The sequence below is a fragment of the Helianthus annuus genome, chromosome 15, assembly GCF_002127325.2.
Source record: "Helianthus annuus cultivar XRQ/B chromosome 15, HanXRQr2.0-SUNRISE, whole genome shotgun sequence".
Taxonomy (NCBI): Eukaryota; Viridiplantae; Streptophyta; class Magnoliopsida; order Asterales; family Asteraceae; genus Helianthus; species Helianthus annuus.
The window spans coordinates 3,360,968-3,385,282 of record NC_035447.2 but is presented as its reverse complement, the minus strand read 5'-3'; the positions used below and the strand labels follow the sequence as shown (position 1 = coordinate 3,385,282).

At 36.2% G+C, this 24,315-nt stretch overlaps 2 protein-coding genes across 3 annotated transcripts in view; both read right to left on the bottom strand.

Moving 5' to 3' along the window:
• LOC110910115 (beta-glucosidase 11) overlaps positions 1-21,827 on the bottom strand; it is a 43,963-nt gene extending 22,136 nt beyond the window's left edge. Inside the window, exons 1-13 of one of the 2 annotated variants that reach the window (XM_022154824.2) lie at positions 21,549-21,820; positions 21,400-21,463; positions 19,262-19,317; positions 19,111-19,186; positions 18,384-18,455; positions 18,217-18,304; positions 17,231-17,492; positions 16,691-16,806; positions 16,391-16,611; positions 15,405-15,433; positions 15,228-15,315; positions 14,733-14,823; positions 13,565-13,863 (exon numbers count right to left, since the gene is read on the bottom strand). In XM_022154824.2, the coding sequence (XP_022010516.1) occupies positions 13,632-13,863; positions 14,733-14,823; positions 15,228-15,315; positions 15,405-15,433; positions 16,391-16,611; positions 16,691-16,806; positions 17,231-17,492; positions 18,217-18,304; positions 18,384-18,455; positions 19,111-19,186; positions 19,262-19,317; positions 21,400-21,463; positions 21,549-21,707 (1,554 nt within the window). In that variant the 5' untranslated portion in view covers positions 21,708-21,820 and the 3' untranslated portion in view covers positions 13,565-13,631. Of the gene's footprint in view, positions 1-13,564; positions 13,864-14,732; positions 14,824-15,227; positions 15,316-15,404; positions 15,434-16,390; positions 16,612-16,690; positions 16,807-17,230; positions 17,493-18,216; positions 18,305-18,383; positions 18,456-19,110; positions 19,187-19,261; positions 19,318-21,399; positions 21,464-21,548 lie in introns of those variants that run through there. The other variant, XM_022154822.2, reaches the window with a different exon arrangement.
• On the bottom strand, positions 202-10,170 carry LOC110910117 (beta-glucosidase 11). The gene is made up of 13 exons (XM_022154831.2): positions 9,999-10,170; positions 9,823-9,889; positions 7,346-7,407; positions 7,195-7,270; positions 7,037-7,108; positions 5,977-6,064; positions 5,616-5,877; positions 4,893-5,008; positions 3,036-3,256; positions 2,051-2,079; positions 1,397-1,484; positions 825-915; positions 202-546 (listed from the first exon to the last, which is right to left on the bottom strand). The coding sequence occupies exons 1-13, from the start codon at positions 10,140-10,142 to the stop codon at positions 315-317; spliced, it is 1,548 nt and encodes a 515-aa protein (XP_022010523.1). The 5' UTR covers positions 10,143-10,170; the 3' UTR covers positions 202-314.
• Positions 21,828-24,315: the final 2,488 nt, after the last annotated feature.

Here is a 24,315-nt window from a genome sequence, read left to right as displayed (position 1 = left end):
CAATCACAAGGACTACCGAGTGACAAATACTAGTGGGTAGTTGTAAGATATCATTTTTTTACTATTCCTTTTATATAAAACTTTTACATTTTTTGTTTGTGTGTAGACTGTCATCTCGTGTAATACTTTAATGTATTAGTTTGTTACCATTCATTCGGTTGTTGTCGTAGTAGTAATAGTAATAATAATAATAATAGCAGATGAAAGCGATGCCATGCCACCTTTTTATTGTATCAAACTAACCATAAAACATGAAAGTAGATCCTAATACAACATACTTTCCATCATTTAGCAAAACAAATGGAGGGCAATAACTAATATGAAGAAGACAAAGTCTCTTGTGAATTTACATTTTCAAAAATGCCACTCATGTTCTTTCCTTTCAAAAAACTAGCATACCAGTGTGCGGAAAGCTTAGGATATCGAGTCAACTCCTTGTCATCCAAGTCGACATAGTACAAACCATAACTGGTTTTGTAGCCACTCAACATCTCAAAGAGATCAAGAAAAGACCAAGTAAAATATCCCATCGTGTTCGATCCATTCCTATTACAATGTCGCAAATGGAAAAACAAAAATTACAAATAGGTTTATTTCAACCTAAAATAAACAAAAAAAAAGTTTACAAACCAAAAAGTCAACCGAGACGATTAAACAAAAAAAATTTTTTTTTGTCTTTTCTTAGGATGTAAGAATAAAATTGTCAAATGACAACTGTTTATTCTGTACAAATCACCTTTTTATTGCATGTTTGCTGGTGTATGTTGCAACTTTAGTTATGTAAAAATCAACTACCTTATTTAACATGCAAAATTGAGGTGTACCTTATTGCATCCAACACAGCACCAATATAGGCATGCAAGTACTCTACCCTTGGGGTGTCGATCAATGTTCCGTTACGTGGTTGACCTTGGCCTGTCAAAAAAATACTTACTTTTACTTCTTTTACTTATATGCAGGGCCGGCCCAAGGGTAAGCCAAATGAGGCTTGGGCCTTGGGCCACCAAAACTATAGGGCCTCTACAATTTTATGAAACCACAGTCCATTTATAAAAGATTTAGGGTGTGAGTTATCAAGAGATTGATGGTTGGCAGTGTAGTGGTTTTGTGTATGTATCAATGTTGGTTAGACCCGGGTTCGAATCCCTGGTTCAGCATTTCTTTTTCTTGTTTTTAAATTTTAACACAATCTTTAAAATAATTACACTTGGGCCCTTCAAGTTTAACTTTCAATTACATACATTTTTTTGAGAAAAAGGCCACAAGGTTTTACTTCGCCTTAGGCCACCAAAATGGTTGAGCCGGCCCTGCTTATATGGTCCTAACTACAAGTATGATATAGTAGTATATGGTAAATAAATGCTAAAAGTTTTAAAGTAATTATTGAGGTAAATACCATTTTCATGGATGTAAATAGGAGGATTTCCATATTTTTCCTTTAGATAGTTAAGAAGCTTTTGCAGACCCAATGGAGTTATCTCAGACTAGAATATATATAAAGTAAAGTTAGTACTACAACCGGAAGTAATAATAATAGGTAAATTGGATTTTAATAATCCAAACTGGCTCTTTTTGGCCGATAATAATCCCAACTCAGTTAATTACCCACAATATTCCGAACTCTTCCATTTTGTTTGTAAAATAGTCCGCCGTTAAAAAAAACATAACGGAGTTAAGTTTTTTTTTCCAAATTACAAACCGATGTTTTCGGGTTTTTGATCAGAACAAGGATACGAGTCGATTGATGTAAAACTTACCTCGAATAGACTCGTATTTAGAGCATTGTTTCGAGGTAAGTTTTACATCGATAGACTCGTATCCTCGTTCTGATCAAAAGCCGGATAACATCGGTTTGTAATTTGGAAAAAAAAAAAAACTTAACTCCGTTATGTTTTTTTAACGGCGGACTACTTTACAAGCAAAATGGGAGAGTTAGGATTATTGTGGGTAATTAACTGAGTTGGGATTATAGAGTCAGTTCGGATTATTAAAATCCGATTTGCCTGCCATAATAATAAGAGAATACCAATAAATGATCAACAATTCAAACCTGAGTTGGAAACATATCAGTTCCATTGACTGCATTTGAGAGAAAACACATTATTTCGGTATTCAAATGTATATTCAACTTAGAGGTATCAAAATTTTTTTAAAGAGTTAATTACAGTTTTCGTCCCTGTGGTTTGTCAAAAATCACTATTTCAGTCCATTAGTTTAAAAATTGCGATTTCAGTCCCTGTGGTTTCACTTTCCTAACCATTTCAGTCCCTGTGGCTTTACTTTCGTAACCATTTCAATCCATTTATTCTGTAAGTACAGGGACTGAAATGGTTACGAGGTGGACTGAAATGATTACGAAAGTGAAACCACAGGGACTGAAATCGCAATTTTTAAACTAATGGACTGAAATAGTGATTTTTGACAAACCACAGGGACGAAAACAGTAATTAACTCTTTTTTAAAAGATACCATAAAAAAGGTTAAATAGGGTGAACGAGTCAAAGGTCGCCGAAAGTGTAGTTGTAATGCATACAACCACATAAGTACTTGTATGTAAAAATAATTATTAATATAGAGTTAACATAACTTCTGTAATCATATCTGACTCTAATTTCTTATGTAAAAGCATGCCTTTGTCCCTCTGGCGTTTGACACGTTCGGCTCCTTGGCGCCGGAGGCGGTTCAATTCTTGGCTAGAGTTCAGCGTGTGGTCCACAGTAACTTTTCGACCCCTCAGGGGCGAGGCTTTGTTTTTAGTAGGTTAGGGTTTTCTATTCAGAAGGGGATGGCGGCGCAGTTTGTTGCCCGTCTACCTGCTATCCTTATGTAATTTGCCCCATGATTAATTTAAAATATTGAAGCAAAAAAAAAAAAAAATATGTAAAAAAAGTAAATTTTTTTGGAACAAGAGTATTTCGGGACAACCATACCCGTTACCTAGTCCAACACAAAAGGTTACATGTTATCCCTTGTTACCCAACCCACCCATTTTGCCACGTATAATGAACGTAGTATCATAAAACCAATACACACACCTATAAGTGTTGCTGCCATGTCAGCATACATGTCCCTGGTCTCCATTTCAAAACTACTGGGGTTGTTCTTGATAGATATCGTGTCATAGTGGTTTACGCCAACAAAGTCAAATGAGCCCTTGATTCTCTCTGATTCTTGTTTGGTAAAATTTGGAATTCGACTGCCTGCGTTTTTCTTCATTATTTCTGGGTAGTCCCCGTACACCAACGGATTCAAAAACCTGAAATAGAAACCATGGAATTGAGTCCCTGTGTTTTGGTCGTTTTAATCAAATCATCCCCAAAACTCCACAACCAAGCTCCACGTTACCACCCCCAAACGCCCCCACGCCACCCCAAGGGGCTGTGTGCCGGCGTGAAGGGAGCAACAATGCCAGCCATACCGTTTAGTCTTAGGGCTTTGAGTTTAGAAAGAAGATAAGTTGGAGAGAGAAACATATAGAGGGTTTTGAGTTTAAATAGAAGGGGCGTTTTTGTCTTTTCACAATAAGTTAACAAATTTATTAGACGACGTTATAAATTTGGATTCAAATGGTTACAAATTGAAAAATCAGGTACTTGGGTAGTTAGAGTTTTTGATTTTGGACTCAGGTGGTTAAAACCACCAAAACACAGTACTCATTTACTTATGTATGGTTGACCCTTGTTATATTTTATAGGGAAATTGGCCTGTAATAATCTCATCTAGACCTTATTGGCCATTAATAATCCCACCTCAAAATATTCCCCCCACCAGTCCCACCTTTCACATATTTTTCCTGCAATGGTCCCCCGTTAAAAAAACTTAACGGAGTTAAGCTTTTTTCCAAATTACAAATAGATTTTTTAGGGCTTTTGATTAGAACGACGATACGAGTCTATTGATGTAAAACTTGCCTCAAAACGAAGCTCTAAACGATGAAAACGACGCTTCAATTCGGGTGTTTAAATTTCCAATTAACCAAAATCAAGTCACTTGGAGCACCATTTCGAAGTAAGTTTTACATCAATGGACTCGTATCATCGTTCTGATCAAAAGCTTTAAAAAATCTGTTTGTAATTTGGAAAAAAGCTTAACTCCGTTAAGTTTTTTTAACGGGGGACCATTGTAGGAAAAATAGGTGAAAGGTGGGACTGGTGGGGGGAATATTCTGAGGTGGGATTATTAATGGCCAATAAGGTCTAGGTGGGATTATTACAGGCCAATTCCCCTATTTTATATACAACGGGTCTAAATGGATAAAGTTTAAAAGAAAATGAGTCAAACGGGTAAGAAGTTGCTTAAAGTGTAATTTTTTAATGCATAAGACCAAGGAGTGACAGATTGTGTCTTGTGGGTTCCTGACCTGTTGGACCCTAATCTACACTTGCTACAGCTTACAACACGGGTAGCCTGAACACATCTCTAAATGGGTTGGCGGGTCAACATATGTTAGGGCTCAGGCTAAACGGGTTGGCGTGTTGTAAACGGAGCGACCTATGTCAGCCCATTCATGAGCAGGATTCATTTTACACCCCCCCCCCCCCACACACACACAAAAAAAAAGAGTAAACTTCCGTTTTGCTCCCTGTGGTTTGGTCACTTTAACGGTTTTGCTCCAAACCTTTAAAAATAACCATTTTACTCCCTGATGTTTCGGTTTTTTTGCCAGTTTGCTCCCTGCCCCTAACTCCATCCAAATTGTTTGTTTTTCCATTTTGCTCCCCGCAGGGAGCAAACTGGCAACAAAACCAAAACATCAGGGAGTAAAATGGCTATTTTTAAAGGTTTGGGGCAAAACCGTTAAAGTGACCAAACCACAGGGAGCAAAACAGAAGTTTACTCAAAAAAAAAAAAAAAAAATTACTTATAGAAATCATCACATTTGATCAACTCACCAACCCTCATAGAAATCATGAGCTCTTTCGGCAGCTTTCTCATCTTCAATTGTATTTGAATCAAGATTATACCAATACGCAAAGATATTTATTCCAATAAAACCATGTTGTGTGGCCTGCATGCATCATCACCAATGTCCATTAACTATTGAATAAATGTGTGATAACCGGTAAGATGAAAAATATAAAAGAAGAGTAAACTGCCATTTTGGTCCCTGAGGTTTGGTTACTTTTGCCACTTTAGTCCAAAACTCAAACTTTTTGCATTTGGGTCCCTGTGGTTTCAGTTTTATTGCCATTTTGGTCCAAAAATGAAATCAGGTCATACTTGTCTTATAAAATCCTGCAATTTTGTCATTTTCCTTAGGGGCAAATCAGGTCATATTTGTCTTATAAAATATGGTATTTATTTATAAAAAAGAAATGATCATTTTGCCCCTGCGGAAAATGACAAAATAACAGGATTTTATAAGACAAATATGACCTGATTTCATTTTTGGACCAAAATGGCAATAAAACTGAAACCACAGGGACCCAGATGCAAAAAGTTTGAGTTTTGGACTAAAGTGGCAAAAGTAACCAAACCTCGGGGACCAAAATGGCAGTTTACTCATAAAAGAATTAGGATGAACTTTTAATGCATAATAAAACCTCCTAAATCATCTCTCTTACCCAACCAATCAGTTTTGACACTTGTACTACAAATCATGGAAAAGATTTTACCTTGTATTTTTTTCGGTAGAGTCGTACTGTCGATGCATGAGCCAACAACAAATGGTGACCTACAATGTATGGTTCAGATGTAGAGTCACCACCGTTAGTACAATTAATGTACCCAAACGGGTAAGAACAGCGTCCAGGTGGCAACACGCCCAGATCATAACCACCTAAAGCAAATACATTAGCTTCATTAAAAGTAGTCCAGTGCAAAACCCTATCGCCAAATTCTCTGAAGCAAACATCCGCATATGCAACAAAGTCTTTCCTGCATTTGAATAATAGTAACCCATTAACAAATATCATCGGGGTCGTCGTTCATAAATAATGGTTATGAAAGCAAAGTTTAAGTTCGAAAGAAACGTACACTGATTTTCTGCTAAGCCATCCTCCATATTCATCTTCAAGAATTTGTGGTAGATCACTATGATGTAATGTAATATGTGGTTGTATTCCTGAACAATCAGCATTCAAAATTTGGAAACCGAATTTAAAAAACTTTGAAAAAGATGATCTTATTTTAGTAGTTATTAAATGTGACATATATATATATATATATGGTAGGGGAAGGTTCAAATGAAAACCACTAGTTATTGTGAAAACTAGAAAACTAACTAAAACCCACAAAAAAGGAGGGGGGAAGACTTTTAATGAAGGAGGGGTAAAATTGGAACAAAAAATATATAACTTTTCAAACATTTCCCATTTCTCCATACGTTATCATTTTAAAACAAAAATGGCACCATAAGATCACAAATTTTCTTATCTTTCATTCAAGTATATTCGAGCATATTTTTTATGACATAAAAAAAGATTTATGGTGTCGTCTTGTTTCAATACTATTATTATAGTAGTGCACATGTGCAATATAACATGTACTACAATGTGCATTATATGCTTAAAAATAGCTTTTTGATTCTAGTTTAGCTTTTAGGGTTAGTTTTTTTGGAGGTTTAGGATTAGGTTTTTGGGGGTGGGGGGTTTAGGTTTTTGGGGGGTGGGGGGTTAGGTTTTTTTCGGGTTTATGTTTAGGGTTTAGTTTTAGGTTTTCGGGAGGGTGGGGGTGGGGGGGGGGGGGGGGGTTAGGCTTTTGGTGGGAGGGTGAATTTAGGTTTTTTTTTTTTGGGGGGGGGGGGGGTGGGGGGTTTAGGTTTTTGGGGGGTGTCGGTGGGGGGGTGGGTTAAGTGGTTTAGGCTTTCCGTATTAGTGCACATGTGCAGTACAACCAAAAATTTTTTTTTTTTTTTTGAAATTTTTTTTCCATATATAAAAAGTAGCGATTTTTCTAAAAAAAGTTGTAAAAAAAAAAAAAATTGTATGTTTTTTAGGTTTTTTTAGACTTTTTTAGTTAGTTTTCGAGTTTTCACAATAAAAGTGGTTTTCATTTGAACCATCCCCATATATGGTAAGCTTCAGTTATACTTAACCATGGCTGATAAGGATGTCGATGAAATCATTGTAGTATTGCAATCCCTTTAAATTCACGGGTCCTCTGCCATCTGTGAAAATTAAAAAAAAAAAATTACACATAAGCAAGATGGGCAGAATTACTGAACATTTGTTATAACTGATATTAGACAATTACTTGGGATCAATCTGGACCAAGAGACGGAAAATCTTAAAGCTTCAAGACCTGTGTCTACCATAAGTTCAATGTCTTCCTACACATCACATGTAAAAGCTTACGGTAACAGATAGCTGAGTTGTGGGTCGTAGAAGACCAACGTGGTATATACCTTGTATTTATGGTACCCATCACATGCTACATCACCATTTGCTCCATTATATATATTGTTGCCTGAGATTTTGGATCCAAAAGATTAACATTTCAGGTTTGCTTTCAACCGGACGCACGCCCCTAAATGCGTGCTGCAAGGTTTAAAAAAACGGAAACGAGTTTCGAGGCGTTTTCCCTTCGCCTCACGAGGCGTAAGCCTCGAGGCGAACCGAGGCGTAAGCCCGAGGCGGAGTTAAAAAATAAATATAAATATTATATATCTTATAAAAATAGTAATACTAACTAAATTCATCATCAAATTCATCAAAATAATCAAAAACACACATAAAAAAGACATAAACTGCTTGAAATTGACACAAAAACTCAAAAACATAAAAAACAAATATCAAAAACCCCTGAGGCGCACCTGAGGCGCAGCCTTTTTAGTGCCTCAGCCCCTCTGAGGCGCACATACAGTATAAACTCCCTGAGGCGCGCCTCAGAATCGTTTTTTGGCCGTTTCGCCTTGAGGCGCGCCTCGAGGCACACGCCTCAGCCGTTTATAAAACCATGGCGTGCTGTAATAAACTCACCTTTTAATCCTATTTTCCTAAATCTTTTTACAACTAGAACCTTGAACGAAAGAACACCATTACGTACTCACCTTGATACCACTTTGGTATAAGTAGTTATCTGTTGGAAAATCAGACCCTTTGATATGCGACTCTTTTATTATTTATCAACGAATACGTTTATACTAATCCTAACTAAACTCAAACTTTGTTTCAATAATTAAATAAACTAACTAGACAAACCAACATTTATCCATAATTCTCTCCCTATATATTAATTTGTAACACATTGAGGAATATTACCATGTTTTTTGTATTTTGTGTTTTTTTTTTTCATAGTAAAATTTAGTGGGCAGAGCCGACCCTGAAGGAGGGCGGGGAGGACAACCGAACAGGGCCCGGGATTTCGTAGGGCACTTATTTTTTTTAAAAAAAAAATCCTATATTATATATGTAAAAAAAATTTTAAAAGGGTATAACCAAAAAAATATTAACATAGGCCCACTTAAAAAAAATCATATTGTTTAAACTATTAGCCCATTAGGTTAGTGAGCCCAATACCCCAATATTTTCTAAAAACTAATAAAAAAAGGATTCCGCCATTCTGGGCGGCAATACAGGAACGGAAACGTCAACAGGGATACAGGAAACAACTAAAAATCAATTGTCGAATTCAGTTTACTTATGATTTAGGATTGATTTACGATTTGAGTTATTATGTCGATTGTCGAATTCAGTTAACTTATGTCGAAATCACTTAACTTATGATTTAGGATAATAGGATTGATTTTCGATTTCAGTTATTATGTCGAATTCATTTATTCAGTTAACTTATGTCGATTTCAGTTCATTTATGTCATCGAACATTATTTAGGCGTTAACTTAATTTGATACAAACTTTGTCGATTAATGATTATTTAGGCGTTAATGGCTCCTAAACAACCATCCGGATGGCAAAAACGTTAAAAGAGGAAACGACAAGATGAATTGGTGAAGTCACAAAAGGGTGCTATGCAAAAATTTTTGACGCCTAATCCGCCTATTGTTGAAGTGGAAAAGCCTGAATATAAAGACTCTAAATCTAATGGCAGTTAATCGACAATACAAATAAAATATCTGATACCCCTAAAAATCTAAACAAAACCTGAATATAAAGACTCTAAATCTAATGGCAGTTAATCGACAGTTATGTCCCACTTCCCTCAATTTATGGATCATCCAAACTTCCTGAATTTTTTAATACTTTCCCTCCAACCCGTTTACCTCTATCCAGCAATAATTCTGACCCAACAACTCTGGGTTTGTATCACATAGGGGTGCAAACGAGCCGAGCAGCTCGCGAGCTACTTGAGATCGGCTCGAGAAAAAGCTCGAAACGAGCCGAGCCTTATCGAGCCCGAGCCGAGCTTGAGCCTAAAATAAAGCTCGTTTGCTTATCGAGCCCGAGCTCGAGCCTCGCATGTGAAGCTCGTTAGGCTCGTCAAGCCTTATCGAGCCTTAGTGTAAACGAGCCGAGTCGAGCTGAACTTATTCAAATGTGTTTACCAGCCGACCTCGAACCTAAAAATAAGCTTATTTAGTAAACGAGCCCGAGCCCGAGCTTCACTTATCGAGCTCGCGAGCCTAAAAAGTCTATTATATATATATTATTTTTATTTAATATATTAATTAATAGATAATAAACGAGCCGAGCCCGAGCCGAGCTCGAGCTTGAGAAAATACAAACGAGCCGAGCTCGAGCCTTGAAAACAAAGCTCGAATCGAGCTCGAGCTCAAGCCCGAGCTCACATAAGTTAATCGAGCTCGAGCTCGAGCCTGGTCAAGCTCGGGCTCGGCTCGGCTCGTTTGCACCCCTAGTATCACTATCACTATCACACACCCCCCTTGATCAAAAAAGATGCATTATCCAATCTAATGACATTACCTGAATAATGAGCTAAAGTGTCCCAAATGCTGTAAGTACGTCCATCTTCCAGCACAGCTCCTTCATACTATTATTATTAATAAATAAATAAATAAATATAATAATAATAATTAGTTTACACACGTTAAAAACAATTGAAACTGAAATGAAGAGCTAGCAAGCATAACGTCGAACACCTGGTAGGCAGAAGTTCCGGCACCAAAAACGAAATCAGCCGGAAAATCATCTCGTACATACTCATCAACAACACCGTATGCATTGGTCACCATAATAAGAATAAGAGTAATAAAAGAAAGAAGATGAACGGAATTCGACGACATTATCTGCTACTGCAAGTGAAGAATAGATACTGATAAATGTCATATTTATAAGGAGTTAAATAAATTAAATGTTTTTTTATTCTAAAGATTTTATTTTTTAGTGGGGTCGGGTTTAGGTAATCCCAACCTCAAACCCGATTAGATAAGTTTGTCCAAACCCGTCCCAAAACCCATCAGATTTCTAGCGAGTACCCACGAGTTTCGGGTAACCCATTAATTTTAAAAAGTTTATCCATTGGATATACCTGACCCAAAACCCATCGGGTAACTACTAATCAGTTATATTTAATATTAGGGTAAATATGTTTTAGTGGTTTTAACTAGTTGAGTCCAAAAGCAAAAAGTTTAACGACCTGAGTCCTTATAAGCATTTTCTTTAACCATTTGAGTCATTTTGAGTCCAAATTTTAACCTTTTGAGTCCAATTTTTTGGACTCGAATCGTTATAAAATGAAAAAAAATGGATTCAAATGGTTAAAGAAAATGTTTATAGGGACTCAGGTCGTTAAACTTTTTGATTTTGGACTCAAATGGTTAAAACACGAAAACACAGGGACTCAAAAAATAATTTACTCTTAATATTATCACTAAAGAAAACATATCAAATAACTATAACGTATACGGGATAAAATACTTATGTGTATAGAAAAAAGAATGTATTATATATATACATATTTAAAAATATAAAAGAAATTATATCGGGTACACAATCGGGTAAACGGGTTTACTTTATCGGGTAATTGGGTCGGGTAAACAGGTATATCACCAAATCCCAAACCCGCGAAAAAAAAAAAAAAAAAACTAGTCCCAAACCCGATTAACCGATCCCAAACCCGTACCAGATGTCTCGGGTTTACCCATCTGGTTCGGGTTCGGGTTCGGGTTCGATTGCCATCCCTATTTTTCACCTGTGGGTCCAAAAATGTTTCACCGTTGCCATTTTGGTTCACTGGGTTAACTTCATTCATTTTTTTTGTCAACGAGAAGGGCAATTTGGTCATTTTATATGACCGAATTGCCCTTCTAGTTATCAGAATTACATATAAAATGACTGAATTGCCCTTCTCGTTAACAAAAAAATGGATGAAGTTAACCCAGTGAACCAAAATGGCAACGGTGAAACATTTTTAGATCCATAGACGAAAAATGAAACATTTGAACTAAACTGATAAAATGACCCAAACCATATGGAGTAAAATAGCATTTAAGTTTATTTGTAAGTGCTGCAATTGGGGCCACATGTTTTTTTTTTTGTAACCACTCGTTTAAAAGACCTTCCACATTTTCTTTTGCTTTTCACGTTTTCTCCATTTTATTTATTTTCTTCCATTGCCACGAGAAATTAGAAACGGTTTCCAATAGACATAACTAGGTTAGAATCCGTGTATTATACGGGTTGAATAAAGGGTAATTTTTTATACTAAACATTAAAATTAAAATAAAATATATTTAAAAACCTTTTTTTATTATGCGGGTCGAATAAATGTAATTTTATACATTAAATAACAAAAAAGTTATATCTTTGAAAATATAGTGTATTGTACGGATTGAATAAATGTAATTTTATATAACAAATTAAAAATAGTTATATTTTTAAAAACATTGTGTATTACACGAGAAGGACGAAACATGTAATTTACCCTTATTTGGAATTATCTTCTAAATTTGCAGTGTATTCTATTTTTATCGTTATTCGGCTATTTTCTTTATTGTGAAGTTAGTTTTAGTTTTCTAAAACTTTAACTTCCCCATCCAAATTTCAATTTATCCTAATAAAAAATATTTGAATTATATTTTTTTTTATTCTTTGTTGTCTATGTGACTTGAATACAAGACGTCTCCTCTCAAACCAAAGTGTTTTAAAAGTTGTCTTTGACAATAGACCACCACCCCTATTGATCAATTTACCATATAATATAGTACCTAATGTAACAGTTTAGAACTAATATATTGTATTAAATTTCTCAAATTGTTTCTGTGTTATATTTTTGCTTTCATTCTGTACCATAAAAAAAACCATATTTTTTTTAAATACAAAACCACAAAATGTGAAGCATCAAAATTCTTAAGCCAAAATCTATATATTTAGAATATTAAGTCGATCTATTAATTTAGACTATTAAAATCGATCTGATTAGACCATCTTACAAAGTATATAAAATTATTGTTTAATTAAAATATAATTTCTATCTAATTTAAAAAAACATAAAGTATAATAAAATTTGATATTAATTTATTATTTATTTAGTTAATATAAGATAAGTATAGATTTGAAGATACCTTCAATGAGTGACACGTGTCCAAAAGTTCGTTTCTTTTATTATATTAGATACCATCTTACAAAGTATATAAAATTATTGTTTAATTAAAATATAATTTCTATCTAATTTATAAAAACATAAAGTATAATAAAATTTGATATTAATTTATTATTTATTTAGTTAATATAAGATAAGTATAGATTTGAAGATACCTTCAATGTGTGACACGTGTCTAAAAGTTTGTTTCTTTTATTATATTAGATAGATTAACAATTTAGATTTGAGGATAATATTTTATTAAAGTATGATAAGATTTAATATTAATTTATTATTTATTTAGTTAATATAAGATAAGTATAGATTTGAGTATACATTCAATGAATGACACGTGTCCAAAAATTGATTTCTTTTATTATATTAGATAGATTTGTAGGTTTACGAGAGAATACAAACTTTTGAGATTGATGGAAATCTTTACTATAATTTGTAATAATTTTAAATTTTTTTACATTTATTTTGTTTAAAAATCCAATAAAGGTTTAATGATTGAGTTTTTTTTTTTTAATTTAATTGTTTTCAAAGTTAATCAACAATTGTATGAATTACTCCGTAAATCTTTAAGATTAATTTTTTTTGTTTGTACTTAATTTTTAACCATTTTATTAAACCTAAATTTATTTTAAGATATCTTATTTAAAATGTTTTTTTAACCCAAAAACATGTTTAATAGTGTGGTGTGTATATCAAAGTCTATATGTAAAAGAAATGAGATTTCAATAGTGTGGTGTGCTAACGTGCACCTGGTCCTTTTGCTAAGGTGCACCGGGTATCTGTTTTTTTTTCTAATTCGGTTTTCGTTTTACCGTCGACACTTTACCAATTTACATTTTTAACCCTGAACTTTTGTGATGCTTATTTTTTTATCGTCGTTTTGACGTTTACATGCTTATTTTTATCGTCTGCATCATTTCCACTGCATCTACATCCCCGACGCGAATTACCGTCACATCGCACGGGGGAATGCTAAAAAATCCCTGCAAGCCGCGAAGCGTGTGCTTACTACGACTCTAGTTGTAATAGCAGAAGACAAGGTCTCTTGTGAATTTACCGTTCATTCGGTTGTTGTAACAGCCACATTTTTACTGTATCAAACTAACCATAAAACATGAAAGTAGATCCTAATACAACATACTTTCCATCATTTAGCAAAACAAATGGAGGGCAAAAGCTAATATGCAGAAGACAAGGTCTCTTGTGAATTTACATTTTCAAAAATGCCACTTGTGTTCTTTCCTTTCAAAAAACTAGCATACCAGTGTGCGGAAAGCTTAGGATACCGAGTCAACTCCTTGTCATCCAAGTCGACATAGTACAAACCATAACTGGTTTTGTAGCCACCCAACAACTCAAAGAGATCAAGAAAAGACCAAGCAAAATATCCCAACGTGTTCGATCCGTTCCTATTACAATGTCGCAAATGGAAAAACAACATCATAACAAACAGATTTATTTTAACCTAAAATAAACAAAAAGAGTCAAAGAGTCAACCCAGATGATTAAACCAAACTAATAACAACCCATTTCAACCTAACACTATTTTGACACTTTAGAAACGGACATCGATCTAAAAGGCGGTGAAAGAAGAGATTGCATGTTACAAGAAAAAGGAATAAACTAGCATCATCCCTAATTATGTGTTATAAGAAGTGATCTTTAAAGAAGAAAAAGCTTTACCATTTGATAGCCTTAGCACATACATTTTAAACACTTTTTTTGTCTTTACATATAATGTAAAGATAAAATTGTCAAATGACAAATGTTTCATCATCATCATCATACTCAGTATATCCCACCAATAGCAAAGCTAAGGTAGGGTCTGAGGAGGGTGAGATGTAGACAACCTTACCTCTACCCCGTAGGAATAGAGAGACTGCTTCAGATGAGACCCCCCGGCTCGATAGTAGTTTTGCATCAAGCCTTGGACAAAAGGCACATAACACTCAGCAATTGAGACAAATGCCGATTAGTGCATGTACCCCCTTGTCTTTCGACTATCAACGCCACCACATGATGCATGATTAACCATCCCCCTCTTTTAACGTTATTTTCACGAAATTAGTAAAATAACGTTAAAATTAGTGCCCTTTCACTTTTGCCCCCCGAGCGCCCACACATAGATACATTATATGAGCATACCGCAAGCGGGGCGTCAAATGACAAATGTTTGATCTGTACAAATCACCTTTTGTTGCATGTTTGCTGGTGTACATAGTAACTTTAGTTATGTACAAATCAACTACCTTATTTACCAAGCAAAATTGAGGTGTACCTTAGTGCATCCAACAAAGCACCAATATAGGCATGCAAGTACTCTACCCTTGGGGTGTCGATCAACGTTCCGTTACGTGGTTGTACTTGGCCTGTCAAAAAAAAATATTTATTTTTCCTTCTTTTACTTTTCAGCACATGCATATCCAGCGGATCACACAAGTAGGATATAGTATAGGTGAAAAAATGCCAAAAATCTAGAAGTAATTAATTTGATGTAAAAAAGGCTGGCAATTCGTGTCTTAACAGGTTTAACAGGTTTCTGACGGCGCGCACAACATAAGTTTCAAACATGATTACGACTCGTTTAACTACTTTCTACCTCATGTTTATAAAACAGTTTTATGTTTTATGTACAAAGATGAATAAATGATAGATCCTAACATTGTAATTTTAATTATTTTAAAAATTAAAAAAGTCAAAGGGTGTATTTTTCAGTCAAACAGGTCTAATCGTGTATTAACAGGTACCCAATTGTCAGCCCTATGTAAAATACCATTTTCATGGATGTAAATAGAAGGATTTCCATATTTTTCCTTTAGATAGTTAAGGAGCTTTTGCAGACCCAATGGAGTCACCTCAAACTGAGAATATATATATATATAAAGTAAAGTTAGTACTACAAGTGGAAGTAATGATAATAAGAAAATACCAATAAATGATCAATTCAAACCTGAGTTGGAATGATTCCAGTTCCGTTGACTGCATGTGAGAGTAAACACATTATTTCGGTTTTTAAATGAATGTTCAACTTAGAGGTATCAAATTTGAACTAACTAATTACAAGTTGGTCGATTCGAGTGTTTTTTTTTCTATCTCAAACGGGCACACTAAAAGAGTTGCCCTTAAAAAAAGGTTAAATAGGGTGAACGGGTCAAAGGTTGCCGAAAGTGTATTTGTAACATAAGTACTTCTATAATCATATCCGACTCTAATTTTTTTATGTAAAAAAAAGGGGGATTTGGCCTGTAATAATCCCAACTATACAGTCATTGGCCATTGCCAGTCCCACCTTTGAATATTCCCCATGCCAGTCCCACCTTTCACCTATTTTTCCTCCACCAGTCCTCAATTAAAAAAACTTAACGGAGTTCAGTTTTTTTCCGAATTACAAACTGATGTATTAGGGCTTTCGATCAGAACGAGGATACGAGTCTATCGGTGTAAAACTTACCTCGAAACGGTGCTCCAAACGACTTTATTTTTGTTAATCAGAAGTTTAAACACCCGAATTGAAACACCGTTTTCATCATTTGGAGCACATTTTCAAAGTAAGTTTTACATCATTCGACTCGTATCCTCGTTCTGATCAAAAGCCCTAAAACGTTAGCTTGTAATTTAGAAAAAAACTTAACGGCCGTTAAGTTTTTTTAACTAAGGACTGGTGGAGGAAAAATAAGTGAAAGGTGGGACTGTCATGGACTCATGGGGAATATTCAAAGGTGGGACTGACAATGGCCAATGACGTCTAGTTGGGATTATTACAGGCCAATTACCCTAAAAAAATTAAAATTTTGGACCAAGAGTATTTCGGAACAACCATACCTGTTACCCAGTCCAACACAAAAGGTTACCTGTTATCCCCCTTTACCCAACCCACCCATTTTGCCACCTATAATGAACCTAGTTGAATGCTTGTATCATTAAACCAGTACACACATATAAGTGTTGCTGCCATGTCAGCATTCAAGTCCCTGATCTCCATTTCAAGACTACTGGGATTGTCTTTGACATATAATGTGTTATAGTGGTTTATGCCAAAAAAGTCAAATGAGCCCTTGATTCTCTCCGATTCATGTTTGGTAAATTTTGGAATTCGACTGCCTGCGTTTTTCTTCATTGTTTCTGGGTAATCCCCGTTCACCAACGGATTCAAAAACCTGAAAAACGAACCATGAAATGAAAATTAAAGTTATGATTTGATTCAACGATGATGTATATCACATTTGATCAACTCACCAACCCTCATAGAAATCATGTGCTCTTTCAGCAGCTTTCACATCTTCAATTGTGTTTGAATAAGGTTCATACCAATACGCAAAGACATTTATTCCAACAAAACCATGTTGTGTGGCCTGCATCATCACCAATGCCATTTTAGTCCCTATGGTTTGGGCCATTTTGCCAGTTTAGTCCAAAGGTTTCATTTTTAACCTGTGAGTCCAAAAAGGTTTCACAGTTGCCATTTTAGTCCACTGGGTTAACTTCATCCATTTTTTCTGTTAACGAGAAGGCCAATTCGGCCATTTTATATGGCTGAATTGCCCTTATAAAATGGCCGAATTGGCCTTCTCGTTAACAGAAAAAATGGATGAAGTTAACCCAGTGGACTAAAATGGCAACTGTGAAACCTTTTTGGACCCACAGGTTAAAAATGAAACCTTTGGACTAAACTGGCAAAATGGCCCAAACCACAGGGACTAAAATGGCATTTAACTCATAAATGTGTAATAAGTTAATAACTAGAGGCCTCTGTTAGAACAGATCATGGGAATTTACCTTGTATTTTTTTCGGTACAACCTTACAGTTGATGCATGTGCTAACAACAAATGGTGAGCGACAATGTATGGTTCAGATGTAGAGTCACCACCGTTAGTACAGTTAGTTCCCCCGAATGGGTACGAACATCGTCCAGGTGGTGAGAAACCCAGATCATAACCACCTATAGCAAATATATTAGCCTCATTAAAGGTAGTCCAGTGCAAAACCCTATCACCAAATTCTCTAAAGCAAACATCAGCATATGCAACAAAGTCTTTCCTGCAGTTGAAAAACAATAACCCATTAACAAATATTATCATAATTAGGGCTGCAAGCGAACCAAACGTTCGGCGAACAGTTCGTGAACCGTTTGGCGGGAAGTTCGTTTGTGTTCGTTCGTTTGTTTAACAAACGAACACGAACAAGGAATTTCGTTCGTTTAGTTAAGCGAACAAACATGAACAGAGGTCACGTTCGTTTATGTTCGTGAACGTTCGGTAACGTGTTCGTTTGTGTTCGATAGACATGGACATGAAAACACAAAACGAAACGACACGACCTTCACAGGTTCGTGTTTTATCCTTAACATGTTTCGTGTCTTAAACAGGTCGGTCGACACGATAAGACCTGTTAATTTTCGTGTCGTGTTCGTGTTCGTGTTTACCTGTTTACCTGTTTCGTGCTCCTGTCTTAATGTGCTCGTGTCATAACAGGTCGTGTCTAACACAATATGCCAGCCCTAAACTCTACACTCCACCCCTCCAGGGCGAGTCCGTGTCTTAACAGGTCGTGTTCGTGTCTTAACAGGTTGTATGATACGCTTCTAAGTTTTTTCGTGTCTTAACAGGTCGTGTTCGTGTAACCTATTTATTATCAGGTTTGTGTCCGTGTTTGGAAATACTGACACGATAAGATTTCTTGTTTCGTGTTCGTGTGTTAACAGGTTGTGTCTCATACAATATGCCAGCCCTATATGAAAGCAAAGTTGAAGTTAGAAATGTACACCGCTTTTCTACTAAGCCATCCTCCATATTCGTCTTCGAGAATCTGTGGTAGATCATCATGATGTAAAGTAATATGTGGTTGTATTCCTGAACAATCAGCACTGAAGAATTAGTTATTAAACGTGACATATGGGAAGCTTGACCAAATCTTTCGGTGATACTTAACCACGGCTGATAAGCCTGTTGATGAAATCATTGTAGTATTGCAATCCCTTTAAATTCACGGATCCTCTGCCATCTGTGACAACAAAACACATAAGCAAGATAGGCAGAAATTAGGGCTGCAAACGAACCGAACAAACACGAACAAGACCTTGTTCGTGTTCGTTTGTTAAGAAATATATGTGTTCGCGAACCGTTAACGAACACTTATCGAACGAGATTTTATGTTCGTGTTCGTTTGTTAAGGAAATGAACTTGTTCGTGTTTGTTTGTTAATTTTAGGCAACGAACAAAAACGAATGTTGACGAACACAAATGAGCACAAACTAATGTTCATGAACACAAATGGAAACAAACGAACACAAATAATCGTTCATGAACAGAATACATAATACACTGACACTTATAAGATATTTAATTTATCGGAATTTTGAAGTATTTAAATACATATAAGACTAAAAACATTAATGAACTATCGAACACAAACGAACACGCTACCGAACGTTCACGAACATAAACGAACGAACACGATCTCTGTTCATGTTTGTTCATTTAACTAAACGAACGAAATTTCTTGTTCGTGTTCGTTTGTTTAATAAACAAACGAACACAAACGAACTTCCCGCCGAACGGTTCACGAACTGTTCGTCGAACGTTTGGTTTGTTTGCAACCCTAGGCAGAATTACTGAAATTTTGTTATAACTGATATTAGACAATTAAGTTAACATACTTGGGATCAGTCTCGACCAAGAGATGGAAAATCTAAAACCTTCGAGACCTGTATCTGCCATAAGTTCAATGTCTTCCTGCACATCACATGTAAAAGCTTACGGTAACAAATAGATGAGTTGTGGGTCGTAGAAGACCTACGTGGTATGTACCTTGTATTTATGATACCCATTACATGCTACATCACCATTTGCTCCATTATAGTGGCCTGATATTTTGGATCCGGAAAATTAACACTGAGACGTTAGCGACAATATATTTATCGTAAACAAAATCATCTTATGGTTACATCATCCTATTAATCATTGTATGTAGTGAACTACCTTTTTTTTACCATTTGATGTTACAACCTTTTATTTAGTTACCATTAGATGCGATATTACGAGAGACTGCTATAACGAAAAAAATATGACATGGCACATTTTTTTACCTAGGTAAAAACGTGACTTGGCTATAACTTACCCATCAAATGCATCAAACAATAACCAATAAAAAAACCGTACGCCTAAGCAGAATTCGGGTCGGACAGAGTATATTCAGGTTAGTTCTCGGTCTAAATTTTAAGGGTGAATTCAGGTTTGGTCTGGGGTAAATCGAAATATGAAACATCTTAGCACAAAACATACATACTTGTTCTGGGCCCAACCCGAGACCAACCCAGCCCGTTAGGGGCAGACCTACACCATGATGTGTGTGCGGGGAGTGGCCAAACAAAAATGTGTAGTTTTTAGGAAAAAACCTCGATCACCCTCCTTAAACGTTTGGTTACCCCCCCCCCCCCCCCCAATAAAATAAACCCTGGTCCGCCATTTCAGCCCGTAAAGAATGGGCCACCAAGTCCGGTTTTCAGTTTTGATTTTCCAGAAATTTCAGGTTCGGTTTCAACCCGACGCACACCCCTAAAAATTTGTTAATGTGTGCTGTAATAAACTCCCAAAACTCATGCACCTTTTAATCCTATTCCTAAATCTTCTACACCTATAACCTTGAACAAATAACACCATTACGTACACACCTTGATAGTTGATACCACTTTGGTAGAAATAGATAAGTAGTTATGAAAAGTGATTAGGGGTGTAAACGAGCTGGGCCGAGCCCGAGCCTTCCACTAATCGAGCTCAGCTCATCATGTTTTAATGAAGCTTGAGCTCGGCTCGATTCGAGTCTACTTATTTGAGCTCGAGCTCGAGCGAGTAAAACCCAATTTTCAAGCTCATCTCGATTCAGCTCAAGCTACTATGAGAACAATCTCAAACATGGTTGTAAAAATCCCGACTAGGCGCCGATTAATTCCAATTAACTCCGATTAATCGCTAGTCCCCACCCCACCGCCCGACTAGCGATTACTACAACACTGATCTAAAACAAGCTAAAAGCTCGTCTCGAGCTCGCTTCGATATCGCTTAAACGATCTAAAGCTCGGCTCAACAATGTTATTAGTTTAAAAACTTTAAATCATATGGGCCTAAGTTGAAACCAACTTGGGCTTTTCAGGATTGGATTATAATCATCATTAATCATTATGATATATAAAAAAAAGAGTAAATTACAAAAATCGTCCTTTATGTATGTCACTTACTGCAAACTATGTCCTTTGTCTTCAATAATTACAGAAAACGTACTCGATGTTTGCAAACTCTTGCAAGTTATGTCCTTTAGCCCTAACTCAGTTAATTTTTTGTGGTTAAATCTGACCAAATGGACCCCACATGAGGGTATTTTGGTCATTTTACTCTCATGTGGGGTCCATTTGGTCAGATTTAACTACAAAAATACCCTTATGTGGGGTCCATTTGGTCAGATTTAACCACAATAATTAACTGAGTTAGGGCTAAAGGACATAACTTGCAAGGGTTTGTAAACATCGAGTACGTTTTATGTAATTATTGAAGACAAAGGACACAGTTTGCAATAAGTGACATACATAAAGGACGATTTTTGTAATTTACTCTATAAAAAAAAACTAAAATTTGTCGGGTTCGCGAGCCTAAACGAGCTTTGTATTCGAGGCTCGAGCTCGGGCTCGATAACTAAACGAGTTGTATATTAGGCTCAAGCACGTTCTCGTTAAGGCTCAGCTGGTTCGAACTTTTAACCGAGCCGATCCCGAGTAGCTCTTGAGCCTCAGGGCTTGTTTTACTTTTACACCCCTAAAAGTTATAAGTAAATTATGATATTCATAATTGAAAACACTAACTAAACACACATCCAAACACCCCCTAACCAGTTCAACAATGACTGCAATACGAAACGAAGCAGTTGAACGAAAACGATGTCGTATTATTAATACCTGCATGTGCAAAAGTGTCCCAAATGCTGTAAGTACGCCCATCTTCCAACACCGCTCCTTCAACCTATTAATAATAATAATAATTATAATTAATTAATTTAGACACTCTAAAAACACTTGAAATGAACGAAGAGCATAACGTCGAACACCTGATATGCAGAAGTTCCGGAGCCAAAAACGAAATCAGCTGGAAAATCATCTCGTTTGTACTCATCGACAACACCGTATGCAATGTCATTGTATCCGATCACCATAATAATAATAATAAGAAGAAGAATAACGAAAAGAAGACGAACGGAATTCGACATGACCTGCTACTGAAAGTGATGAATCGATGACGATTAATCGGATTTTATGGATGAAATTATCGAATCTTCCAGGTGGCCTGTGAACTGTCCGTTGCATAATGTTTATAAAAGTTTAAAGAGTAAATTGCGAAAATGACAAAAAAAAAAATCCTTCTCAAAAACAACTTATTAACTTATATAGGGTATGGAGCTTGGGTTGTGGCATGGGTTGGCTGAAAACGCTCAAGTCACCACCCCGGGTGGGCGTGGGTTGAGGCGTGACCCAAGGGGCGAGAGTTTTAAGTCGGGCGTGACCCAGATGTCCTTTGGCCCAAAGTGAAACTGAACCTGTGTAAATCCACTCTTTAAAACAATTACATGATCCCGACCCAAACGTAAACCTATAATTAGACTGTGGGGTATGGGCCTTGGGTTGGGGCGTGGTTTGGCTGAAAACGCCCAAGCCACCACCCCGGGTGGGCTTGGGTTGGGGTGTGGCCCAAGGGGCGGGAGTTTTAAGCCGGGCGTGGGGCGAGTCTAGCAAGGTGACATGGCGGGCTCTCAATGGCCAAACCAAACTAGCCGTTGGGGGCATTTAAAAAAAATTCCTTTATAAATACCTTACCATATTTAACAATTTTCTCACACAATATCAAACACATAAAACACAATCTTGCCATGAGTTCTTCATGTTCAAGTGAATCGTCATCATCATCTGACGATGGTGCGAAAATATTTCTACAAATGATCGCGGCGGTGGTGAAAGCTATCGTGGAAGACGAAGATGATGAGGAAGAGACTCCGCAACATAAACGGAGGAGAAGGTACATCGCTCGTGAACGGCACACCGCTAACAATTTGTTGGTAAGCGATTACTTCTCAGCGGAACCTAAGTATGATGAAAAAATGTTTATGCGTCGTTTTCGTATGAGTAGAAACTTATTTTTAAGGATATCTAGAGATCTTGAGGAGAAGTATGTTTATTTCCAACAAAAACCGGATGTAACCGGGCAATTAGGATTTAGTACGTGGCAAAAGGTCACGACCGCACTTAGGCAGTTAGTGTACGACAATAGTTCGGACATTATGGATGACTATTTAAAAATGTATGCACGTGTAGCTAGAGAAAGTCTTCACAACTTTTGTTCGTGTATTCTAGAACTTTATAGGAAAAGATATTTGAGAAAGCCCTCGATTAGTGACATGCAACAAATATTGGAACATCACGCAGATTATCATGGGCTACCCTGGATGCTAGGTAGTTTAGATTGTATGAAATGGCCTTGGGAACTTTGTCCTACCGCATGGCAAGGTGCTTACACGAGTGGATTTCACGGGATGTCATCCATCATGCTTGAAGCGGTTGCGTCCCAAGATCTTTGGATATGGCATGCGTTCTTCGGTATGGCAGGTTCATAATGATATTACCATCATAAACCGCTCGCCCCTTTTCAATGATCGGGTAAATGGTATAGGACACAAAGGAACTTTCTTTGTAAACGGGGTTGAGTACGTGTATGGGTACTACCTAGTTGATGGGATTTACCCAGAGTGGGGGTTTTCGTAAAATCGTTCACAAGACACGGTACCATCGATCCAAAGAGATTAAAGTTTAATAGGGTTCAAATGGCTGCATGTAAAGACGTCGAGCGAGCATTCGGTGTTTTAAAGAAAATGTGACGAATATTGGCTATGCCTTGTCGACTATGGGACAAGGATCAGATTGGAAACGTGATGTACGCATGTATCATTCTTCACAACATGATTTGGAGGATGAAGGTAGAGCGGTCGTTACCTACTATGATGACGATGACCCCCAACCAGGTAACGTAACAGACGAAGATAAAGCGTCAAATGAATTTTTGATCAAGTAAAGGGATATACATCACAACCTTCGATCTGATTTGGTGGATCATGTTTCAACGATTCCTGGGTTCGAAACCGACGAAGACGACGAAGAATGATTGTTTTTTATTTTGATAATTATTATGTATGTTTAAGTAGTTTGTAATGGTTATATATATAGGGGAAAGTTCATTTGAGAAGAAAATTTAATTGAGAATAAAAAGAACAAAGGGTAATTTTGTAAAACACTAAATAGTTTTTTCACTTATCTCATTTATTATCCTTTTTGACTAATTAATTAGTCATAAAGACTACTATCCCCCACACTAACTTTTTTTGCCTACACACATCAAAAGTTATCTTACATATTTCGAAATTCATCCTACACGTTGAAATTTATACTACACAACTCGTAATTTATCCTACACAACTCGTGATTTATCCTACACTTTAAATTATTTTATTTTATTTTTTTGAAAAAACATATATTTTGAAGATAAGTTACAAAAAATTTAATTTAGTTAGCTATTAAAGAGTGAGACTAGAAATTAATGACCTATGTAGATTTACCAATGTACCCTTATAGTAACATTAAATACTTATATTAAATGAAGTAAAATAAAGCATTCTTATTGGTTGAAATTTCTTCTTTTTTCTTCTTACAAAAAATTTCTTCCCATTTGAACTCTCCACTATATATATATATAGGTAGAGGATCCTGTAAAAAGTCCAACTTTTGTGAGAAGTGTGAGAAATAATTTGGGAATGACAAGTGTCCCTTATC

Excerpts from the sequence above, each read along its gene's own strand:
- LOC110910117 (XM_022154831.2), bottom strand. The coding sequence starts at position 10,142 with ATGTCGTCGAATTCCGTTCATCTTCTTTCTTTTATTACTCTTATTCTT. Across the intron at positions 7,109-7,194 it reads TTGGTCCAGATTGATCCCAA|ATGGCAGAGGACCCGTGAAT; the intron begins GTAATTGTCTAA and ends TAATTTTCACAG. Across the intron at positions 3,257-4,892 it reads CATGATTTCTATGAGGGTTG|GTTTTTGAATCCGTTGGTGT; the intron begins GTGAGTTGATCA and ends TTTCTATTTCAG.